The sequence below is a fragment of the Oratosquilla oratoria genome, chromosome 36, assembly GCF_046742065.1.
Source record: "Oratosquilla oratoria isolate Oo_2021 chromosome 36, ASM4674206v1, whole genome shotgun sequence".
Classification (NCBI taxonomy): Eukaryota; Metazoa; Arthropoda; class Malacostraca; order Stomatopoda; family Squillidae; genus Oratosquilla; species Oratosquilla oratoria.
The window spans coordinates 4,506,244-4,517,739 of NC_134812.1; the positions used below are offsets into that span (position 1 = coordinate 4,506,244).

At 37.8% G+C, this 11,496-nt stretch overlaps 1 protein-coding gene across 1 annotated transcript; it reads right to left on the bottom strand.

The window, feature by feature from the left end:
* Positions 1 to 1,341: 1,341 nt before the first annotated feature.
* Positions 1,342 to 10,947, bottom strand: LOC143018876 (uncharacterized). Its single transcript, XM_076174430.1, has 4 exons — positions 10,566 to 10,947; positions 6,628 to 6,764; positions 2,168 to 2,398; positions 1,342 to 1,722 (listed from the first exon to the last, which is right to left on the bottom strand). Exons 2-4 carry the CDS (start codon positions 6,682 to 6,684, stop codon positions 1,558 to 1,560), a joined length of 453 nt encoding a protein of 150 aa, XP_076030545.1. The 5' UTR covers positions 6,685 to 6,764; positions 10,566 to 10,947; the 3' UTR covers positions 1,342 to 1,557.
* Between the last annotated feature and the right edge of the window lie 549 nt (positions 10,948 to 11,496).

The window sequence follows — 11,496 nt, forward strand, 5'->3', positions numbered from 1 at the left end:
TGTGACCATAATCTCAGCTAAAAACACATTCTTAAAACCCATAACAGCCCAAAATAAATCCTTACTCCTTGCCAAAACTTCCTTGTATATTTGCCTGACTACAAAACTTTTATCTATGCACCCTCTTCCTTTCCTAAACTTACTGTTTTTTTCCCAGTTACCCCCTCGGTTCCCCTCTTAATCCTCTCAAAACCCTTTCATATCCCTTAACAAATACACTTAACTGATTGATCCCTATAAAGTTACAACATTCATATTTCGTTCTTTTTCTTTGTATACTGGAATTATACATACACTCCTCCAGTCCTCTGCCACACTTCCCTCCCTCAACCACACACTGGTGGACCTGCAAGATGGACAGCAGAGGGAATTATATCCTTGTTACCCATCTTCATATGCCATGAATACCCTCACCTCCATCCATAAGAAAGGTCAGCATTTTGTTCAGACCAGGCCTAAGTTCTTTCTAGATATCTGGATCAATTTTGATTATTCATTCCCCATTTATTTCCATAAGGAGAACTGGAACCAGCAACTTCTCCCCTCTTTCTCCTGCTACCTGGTAACATGGGTAACATGGAAACAGACACAGACTAATACAACATATACACCGGTCCAAAGTTTCTTCCTATAAAGATTTATGGGAAGGCCAGAGGGCTAATGTTGGCTGGTGTATGAGCTACAGTTTTATGACAGTAAAACTCATGGTGATATCATTAATACTATCATACATTTAATCATAATTTTTTTAAGTGCCTGGCATCAATCCTCAGGTCTTTCCAAACATTTCTCTATGTATCAAACAATCAATCTGTTGCCCCTGATTTTTCTTGCAGAAGATCCACAGCCTTTCTCTAGGAACAAATATTGGATTTCTGTTTCTGGAGTATTAATGTGGTACTGTTTCTTCATCGCCAACTTATAGCAGTGGAAGGAGGAGAGCTGTTACTAGTTGTCAGTTTTCCTTATGCAAGTTGGGGGAAAATATAGACAACAGTAAGAGAGAGGAGCATCTGTGCCTGTTCCAGAGACTGAATGTCAGACTTCCACAGGGAGGTGAGGTTGTTGATGGATTTTTGAAGGGCACCAATACAGCAATACTATCTGAAGTTCATTTTGCAGTCTATCAGTAGCAGATTCTCATTAATGGTCCGTATTACTATCATTGGTGCGTATGAAATGAGTGTGTGTTTGTATGTATGTATATATGTATGTGTATATATATATATATATATATATATATATATATATATATATATATATATATATATATATATATATATATATATATATATATATACACACACACACACACACAAAGTAGGAACTGTGACAATTGGGGGGTCAACTTATATACATATATGAAGTATATACAATTTTGTGTTTGCATGTTCATAAAAAAATTGCATGAAAAGACAAACAAATAATGCTAAAAAACTCAAAAATTCAAATCTAATCTAGGGACACCCATACTAATCTAATTTAGCAATATCATTGAAGGTTGAACCTGTTGCAATGCAAATCTGAGTGACATTTCAATCTGTGCAATCATTTTTGCTATTCTATTGGGATGTGAGTGCTTTTAGCAATTTGCATATTTGCATTTGCATCAGAGTCATGCAGGGCCAAGAGGCTTCTCGAGCAGAAAGTGTGCACAACTACACAACCCACATGTGCCAGGAGGCGAGTAGAACTAAAGAGGATCGTGTTTCTTGGTGGCCACTGTGGAAGAGGTTTGGAGTTCAACATTTATCAACTGAATCACTTGAAATTTTAAATAGCTATTCACTGAGCAAATTTCTGATTAATATAATGAGTGAATGAATATAAGGAAAGATTTCTTTTCCACTTATATTTGAAACAGTTGAACTCATTAGAAGAACCTCTATTTCTTGATGCACAAAATAAAAGATAAACAGTATGATGAAAACTAAACAAAAAAAATAGGTTTACTAATGACATAATCAAATGTTGCTTTTTAAAGTTACATAAAAATAAGTATAGACATAAAAAATATTTATGTATATCAAACTTAAACTCATATTTACAGAAATTTCATTTAAACACTTCCATCAATGCATAATCTAATAAAACATTGTAATTAAAAAGAAAATTTCAGTACATGGATCCTTTAGACAAAAAGAGTACAACTTTCGCGAGGTCTTACCTCCATATTCAGGTTGTTGAGCTCAATGTGTTCATGTGCAGGAGAGGAAGGATGACTGTTGGTCGGTGGGGTTGCTGGCATTGACCTCATCCCACTTCCCACACCTGACCGTCGACGCAATGCGCCGAGCAGCCCCCAGCCATTGAGCCAATCGCCCACCACACCACCGAGTGCTCCAAACCAACCACTTCCTCCACTACTGCCAGTTTCTGCTCCATCAGGATTTCCAGTCTGTGGAATGGTACAAAGCACTTAGGCTCAACTATTCAAGGAAAAATTAAAACTATGTAAAGAACATACATATACATAATACAAAAGGCCTTTTCTCCTTTATATGGGGATTGACTGACTCAAAGCATACACTTACCCTACACCCACCCCATACCTATCCAAAATCTATTCATTGGCCCTCCCACCTTAGAACCTCAATGATGAAGGGACATTCCTATCCCCTGCCATACTGCTCGGGTCAAAGGTAATGCAACATGACACAGCTGGTTTACCCTAACTGCTTCATTATATGATGAGCTCCACCACCTCATCCACTCAAGAAATTTATGGAACAAACAAATTGAACATCATCGCACATCAGAAACATGAAGAACAGAGTACCAAAGGGCTCTGTTCTATCCCCCACACTATTTAATCTATACATGCATGACTTACCCATGCCAGACACCTCAGAAATACAAATCTCTTCCTACGCAGACGACATAACAATCACATGCACACATCGTAACACAGACAAAGCTGCAGAAATAATCCAGCCATACCTTGACACACTCAACACATGGTTCATCACAAACAGACTCAAAATAGCTCCAACCAAATCTACAGCAACACTTCTCACAAACTGGACAAAAGAACACAAATACATACCTCATCTCTACATCAACAACACTCTAATACCACACACAAACACACCGAAAATTCTTGGTGTAACATACGATACATCCATGTCTTTCAAACAACACATCACAAACATAAAAAACAAATGCACACCCAGACTTAACGCACTTAAGTCAATCACTGGAACAGCATTTGGACAAAACAAAGAAACTAATATAACAATATACAAACAATGCATACGCTCAGTGTTGAATTATGCGAGTCCTGCATGGGCTCCTAATCTCAGTGAGACACACCACAACACCCTTCAAATCATACAAAACAAAGCCCTAAAAACAATTACAGGCTGCACAAATACAACACCTACAGATCATTTACACCATGAAACAAAAGTCCTCAAAGTCAAGGACCACCTCGACATGAGAGGCACACAAACACTTGCCGCAGCCACCACAAACACATTACACCCGCTACACTACATAGCAGAACACCCACACACACCAAGAAACATTAAAACAACACCCAAAGACCTTTATCACGCACAGATACTCTCTTCTTTTCCTCCACAACCACCAAATACCAGCCTCCGGAAACATATCCATAATCATATCACTCACCGCTCCATTAACACACTGAAAGACAACACACTGCTGCATGCCAGACCCCCTGATATCCACCCTTCTGAATCCTCTCTCCCACGAAAGGACAGAGTCCACTTGGCCAGACTGCGGTGTGGTCACCACCCAGCACTTCTAAGCTACCAGAAGAGGCTGGATGACCGCATTGTGAACAGCTGCCCAGGATGTAACACTTCACCCCATACCATACAACACATAATGGAAGACTGCATTATACACAATCATGCACGCAAACAACACAACATACGCTCTATAAAGGATTTGTGGGAAAACCCAGTTTCGGCTATGGCATTCCTTGGGGAGACGGGACTGCTCGGACAGACAGTCTAGGAAACGACAACAACAACAACAACAACAACATCCCCTTTACACTGTGTCATTTCCTCATCAATTTGTAACTCTCCAATCACTCCTATCTCTTGCCCTCTGACTTTTTTGCTCAGCATTCTTCTTGTATCTAATGTCCCCTTATTTCTGGTCTTCCACCTTCATTCCATTCACTTCTACTTTCCACACTCTTTTTTTGATCATCTTTATTTATTTTTTCTTTCTATATGTTCATTCCATCTCAGAATTCCTTGTTCAGCATTATCTGCCAGCTCTCTTTTCACCTCTGCCTCCCCTCCACCTCATCTCCTTTTTACATCCTTCAAATTCCATAGTTCCCCTCCATACAGTGATATAGACAAAGTCACTCCCTCTTTTCTTTGACTTCATCCCAAGATAATTATTTCTCATAACACTGTTCATTCCATCAAGACACTGACAATGATTTTTGTTTAAACCCTACAACTCACCTCTACCTCCACTTGTCCATTCACTCCCACATGCAATCCCAAATAATTGAGCCTCTCCTTCTCCTCCAGCCCTTCCCAAACTTATCCACCACCTGTTTCAATTTGTCCTCCTACTCAGCTACAAGCAAAGCATCATCCACAACCAACAACCAGCTTACATTCCATTTTCTTCTATTTTCATTCACCAACTCCAAACCCTTCTCTAGCAACCTTACATTTACAAAACACACACATATACTGTACTTTTCAACGAAAAATTCACTTCTATATTAAAACTGTATTAAACCACAGCAATATTCTGAACAAAATTAAGTTCTACATAAAATATTTCATTCAATGGAAAATTAGATTACATGTAATGGTGGCATAGAATATTCTTTGTGTGTTGTACATACGTATTTGTAATATTGTTTATTTATTATCATTGTGAGATATGACATTAATATATACATTATATATTATACATTATATTATATACATTATTGTGAGAACCAAGTGTTCATTCGAGCATGTATGTTTTCCCGCCAAGTCGGAGCTTGGTCGCGTCACTTAGCGTCAGTCTTGATTCTGCTCATGAAGCAACTTGTAGTTGTAATGCTTGTAACTAATACAATATTTTGCAAATTGACTGTTTCATTGGCCACCCCAGTACATACATGTTAATTCTATCTACCTTTATACCAAGAGCTTTTTCCCCTTACAAGGGAGGTAGCCAAGTCAAAAGCACATGCCCACTCTCTCCCATTCCACTCCCCCTCCCTCTCATCTTAGCTCCTCTTGGATGACAATTGGGGGGTCACCTTATATACATATATGAAAAGACAAATAAATAATGCTAAAAAATAAAAAAAAAAGTCAAATATAATCTAGGAACACCCATACTAATCTAATTTAGCAATATCACTGAAGGTTGATTTTGGATTTTACAATCTAACGCTTGCCCAGAGTGAACTTTGGGCTTAAGTGGCTGTGATCAGATTCCAGAAAGGCACCAGTTAAGCAGTATGGTCCCACAACTTTATGCAACTTTTATACTCGTGCCACACCATGTATGCATGGAACAACTGAAATTAATCCCTAACCTAAACTGTTATCCCCCCCACCCCACTCTCAGCATCTTATGGATGAAGAGTCATCCCCGTCCCTTGTTATACTGCTTGGGTCAAAAGCAGTGCAGCAAGGCACAGTATGACCCAAGAGCTGGAGCTGGTTTACCCAATTTATGGGAAGATTTTAATTGAGAAGATTAGGTGAGGAACAGAGGAAGTAATTGGTGAGGAACAGTGTGAGTTTAGAAAAGACAGGGGTTATGTGGATCAAATTTTTGTGGTATGCCAGATATGTGAGAAAGCTTTAGCAAAAGGTAAGAATGTTTTTTGGGCCTTAATGTATTTGGAAAAGGTTTATGACAGGGTAGACATGAAGGCACTATGGGAGGCTCTGCAGATATATGGGATTGGAGGAAAGCTGTTAAGGTCAGTCAAGAGTTTTTAGGACTAGTAGAGTCTGTGTTAGAATGGGAAATGGAGAGAGCAAATGGTTTCAGGTAAAGGTGGGACTGCATCAGGGATGTGTCATGTCACTATGGCTATTTAATGTGTACATGGATGGGGTGGTGTGGGAGGTAAAGGCAAGGGTAATGGGCAAGGGACTGGAGATGGTTAAAGAAAATGGAGAGAAGTGGGAGGTGAACCAGTTGCTGTTTGATGATGACATTGCACTTGTGGCAGGGCAGTTAGTGGGTAAAAGCATGGAGATGTACAAGGGTTTGATAGAATGAAGTGAGTCGGAAAGTGGGAATGGAAAAGGAGATGACAAATAGGGCTGATGAAAGAGTATTGGGATATATGTTAAAGCTAATGAAAAAAGCACCATATATAGAAGAAACACAAAAAAATAAAATAAGACATTCCAGAGAATTATACATGTCAATTCATATCACTAAAATCAAATATACCTTCTCCAAAAAAGTTTATAAAAAAGACACATTTTGTAACATCCATGAAATTATAATTTGCAGTTATGACAGGGCAACACACTGTTGCATGTTGATTGACCACTACCTTCCTACGGTTCATAGCTCCACAATTGTGACTCAAAATACAGTAATGTTACCTAATTTTATTCTGGCTAGAGCTAGACACCTCCATTTACCATTAAGTATTTGCAACAGTACCTGAGAAAAGTTCCTCCGTTTAGCAGCTGTGGGAGTAGAGGGAGTAGACTTGCTCATGCTGTACTCACACTTCCAGTCTCTTGTGTAACTTCTCCTTCACCACTTCACTTAATAAAGTCCATTTTTTGATGCGCAATCTGAAAACAAAAATATGAAGGAATGACATGCTTTTTTTTATGAGATCCATTTTTCCTAATGCCGCGTCCACACGGACGAGCTGTGCCTGGCAGACTTTGCCCTTACCGGGCAAAGTCCGAAGACTCTGCCCACGAAGTTGTCCACACGGCTGACGATGGTGGTTGGGAGTGAGTGGTTTAGTGCGGTATGATAACCATGGTTCCCGCCATACTTGGAAAGAAGGTAGCACTTTACAGCATTATAATTGCTGCCCGAATTAAAAAGAAAAACAAGAAATCCCGGAGACATGTCTGGTGCCGGAAGTGGTTACAAAGACGAGATTTAATGGGAAGCTCAGTGACAATCCTACGTGAATTGCAGAATGAAAATGAACAATTGTTTTGCACTTACAAGAGAATGAACATAAGCAGCTTTTCTGTTCTCCTTTCGAAAGTGGAGCCATATATACAAAGGCAAGAGACAAATATGAGGAAAAGCATAGCACCAATAGCACATCTTGTCGAGACCAGTATACACTAGTACTAGGTGCGGACATGATGGTAAGGTAACTTTGGTCTGTACTGAGTGGGTTTGCTAACTTTCCTCGCACCTCACCTCGTGCGTTTGGCAGCGATATCAGCCCTCCATCCACTGCCCGCATATGGCGCCGGGAACGGACAGTTTGATGGTTTGCCCACTGAAACTGCCCGTTGTCGAGCAAAGCCCTTGTGCCCAGTGGAGATTGCTCAACCGTGTGGACGTGGCATAAGGAAATATTTTTCAATATAAAAAAAAATAAATTAAAATGAGCAAATGCATGATTTAATTTTCAAAATAATATAACTGATACGTCACTTGCACAAGCAAACATTTTTTGTTGCCATTACACCTATCCATTCCAATCCTTCATACAAATGAATATGGAAAATCACAGTAACCCCTTTATTCAGAATAAGGTTTTATATCTATGTTTAATTTAGCTTTAAATGATGACTTGCCACTTGAAGTGGCTGCACTAAATTTTGATAAAAAAATATATGCATTTTTTTGGTTTTGGTTTTGATTATAGTCATCACAGCATCAGTGCCTTAGGTCCAACAACTTTATGTCATATTGGTTTAGTCCAGCTTTAGGTAATGTTTTTCTATTTGAAGTGGGGGTCCTTAATCCTCGCTGCCCCAGGGCCTGCAATGGCTCTTGACAGCCCTACACTGACCCTTCCATATATATGAGGGATATGTTCCGCATAATGTGAATTTGCATCAAGTGAATCCTGTACTCAATTTACATTTTCATAAAACAAAAGAAAGTACCACAATTCATGGTAGCATACAAAGTAATAACCAACCACAATTTGTATAAGTACAAAAATTTTGTACATAAAATAGGGACCTTGTAATATAGGTTCATCACATGTGTGAATTCACATAATGGGAACACTGATGAAGTCCTACATTAAGCTAGGTTAATTATCATCTTTATCACCACAAGGGACAACAAAAATAATGCATTCTATTGAGTGATGTAATATTTTCATTAATCAAAAAATTAAACTGCTCCATTTTTTCCGATTTCTTATTGAAAAAAATTTCCTTGGAAAAAAAAAATCTCTAAATAGCAAAATTGAGAAAGAGTGAGACTGATTACAGGTTAAGATTTTACCATACAATCTGGCTTTCTCCAACATACATATATACCAGAGATCCTTCCCCTTTCTAAGAGGGGTGGCCAAGTCAAAACATAATTCATATATACAGTGAGACCTCTCATTAACGGACATTAATTAGCTGTGTTTTCACTGTGTTTTCGGTGTTTTTAGTGATGTTGTTTAGTGCGTGCAATCACTATGCCACCCAAAAACCACTCCAAAACACCGAAAACACAGCGAAAACACCGCAAACACAGCTAATTAACGTCCGTTAATGAGAGGTCTCACTGTACTATAACCCATTTTATCCCTCACCTTCTCTCAGCATCTTATGAACGAAGGGTCATCCCTGTTCTCTGTCATAGTGCTTGGGTCAAAAGCAGTGCAGCAAGACACAGCACTTCCACAGTATAACTCAAGAGCTGGGGCTGGTTTACTTAAACTGCTTCATTATATGATGAATTCTCTTTTCATCTAATCAACATAACTTATAGAGCAGACAAAAATAATATCCCTTTGTACCACATAAACTTTTCTTCCAGTCATAATCTCCCGCCACTCTAGTCTTCTGCATTCTCTCTTCCACTGACATTCTTTGCACATCCATGGCCCCCTTTATCCCATTTTCCCAAAATAACCCTACTTAACCTTCCTATTCTGACCTAACCCCCTGGTAATCCCTTCCGCTCATGACTCTTACAGGTAGTCTTCAACTTCCTGGGAACGAATATCAATATCGCCCTACCCAAGGAGGTTCTGTGATGGAGTAGTTAAGGGAACAACCTCAGAATGTGCTAGAGGGAGTCATCCACCACTCCAACCAGAAGTACACCAAGATCTTCACCCTAACCTACGAGTGCATTGGTACTTTTTTTACAATCAAACACCTGCCCAATTAAGACACTACAAAAACTCTTCTCAGAGTGAACTATGGGCTTAAGTGGCTATGATCAGATTCCTGAGGGGCACCAGTTAAGCAGAGTGGTCCCACAACTTTATGCGGCTTTTGTGCTGGTGCCAGACCATGTGTGCATAGGACTTCTGAAATTAATCCCTACCCTAACCCACCTGTTTACCCAGCTGCCTATCTACTTAACCCCATCTTACCTAATCTAACCTAGGTTAGCCTAGTTTGGTAGGTTATGTTAGGTTACGATGATTAGGTTGGTAAGGTCAGGAATTTATTTCAGATATCATCATGCACAATCATGACTAGGTTAGTAATTTACCACAGAGGTCATTATATGCATACATGGCACCAATGATAAAATAACACAAAACTGTGCGACCACACTACTTTACTTCCACTTCCTAGGAACCCCAGGATTCCTGCAAGAGAGATTTGAGGCAACAAATGGATTGATTAACTTCCCGAGAGGGGTGGCACACTTCAGGATGAAGAATCTAAAACCCCTTATAACCTGTAACGTAAAGAAGGAAAATTTGTGTATTTATATAGATAATAACCTGTGCACATAATACTAAAGGTTTAGTATAGCTAGTAAAACTCTTTTATGACATAAATGATCTAGACTAACAAAAGTAAATTTTCAACACCCTTACATATAAGATATATAACTAACTTAATTATTGAAAATACATAAATTCAATGAAAATGTGTGTATAGGGATGTATAGCATCCCTATTATAATGATTTGTGTACAAGTTCTTCTTGATATTATTTATAAATGTAATCTAATCCTTCAGTCCAGCCTTTGTATAAAACATTTTATATTTTGCCATTATCATCAGATCTATCGGCATTAATTTTATATGACTTTACAATGAGAATAAATTTCATAGAAAATATGATTCTTGCAAAAACAAAGAAAAAAGTTCAGATCCTTGTATGTGACAATGTGTTCTATGAAAATACTACAAAAAGTACTACAAAAGTGAGTCTTAAGACTGAAACAGTTAACAATTTGTAAAATGTTATCATGGTTTCCAGCACTAATCTAATACTGATAAATTATAAAATTAACAGAGAAAGGTCTTGGATACATATTATATAACCATATTATGTAGTTTTTTAACTATCTCTACAATTCAAATTTGAGTATATTACAACTGAAAGCATACATATTACTCACATATCTACAGTAGTTGAGTAAGTTAAACATGGGACCTTGATTTATCTAAAACATGACTTCTACTTTTCCTGGTAACTTACCTCGCCCTCACACATAATACAGGATGCACTTGATAAAGCCATATAAACAAATGTGATTGTCACCACAAGACCAATTTTTCCAAGTAGTGCCGTGTCATTTGAAAAATAATTTCAAGACTTAATTTTCATTATCCCTGTCGATGTGCAAAATAGAAGCTGATTTAGAAATACAAGAATGACAATCTAAAGCATACTGGCTACGGCGGAAATATCATATATCATTGCTCTCAACACAGGGATATATTAGAAAATATTCTACTCGGCTTGCTGAGAATAACATGGTTCTACGAATCACTGGAACTATTATTTCATTTATGAGTTAAGATAATCTATATAATGTAAATGCAATTGTCAAGTTCGTCTTCTGCTATGTTTACAAGTACAAAACCCTAATATTCGTAAAGTTTATAGTTTATGCTAATGTATATTATCAAATTCTATTTTAAATACATTCAAAAGCTAATACTATATGTTCCGATAGTGTTTTGTTTTCTTGCTCATCGGAAAGAGAAAGGTTGAAAATTCGATTGACATTTCAAAAATAAAAACTATCTTTGTTTTCAATTTCTTGCCATAATTTGAATTATCTTCCAAGGACCATTTTGAGGTGATCACATGAAATGGCTGAGCATTTCAATGATAGAGGATTTAGTATGTAAGGTCTTTATTTTTACAAATGTGACATATGTGATCGAAAAAATAGACAATCCAGGTGGACAACTTAAATGAATTTGAAGCAAAGTTTGATAGTTAGAAATAGGGATTTAGGGTCAACTCGGCCCATTACCAACTCGGCCCATAAATCGACCAATTCGGCCCTTTACATGTTAAATGTTCTATAGACATATAGACCTAGGCAACTTTATAATAACACATTAGATTGACACATAAAAACATAAAATTAACTTAAATTATGCTTAAAATACAATGT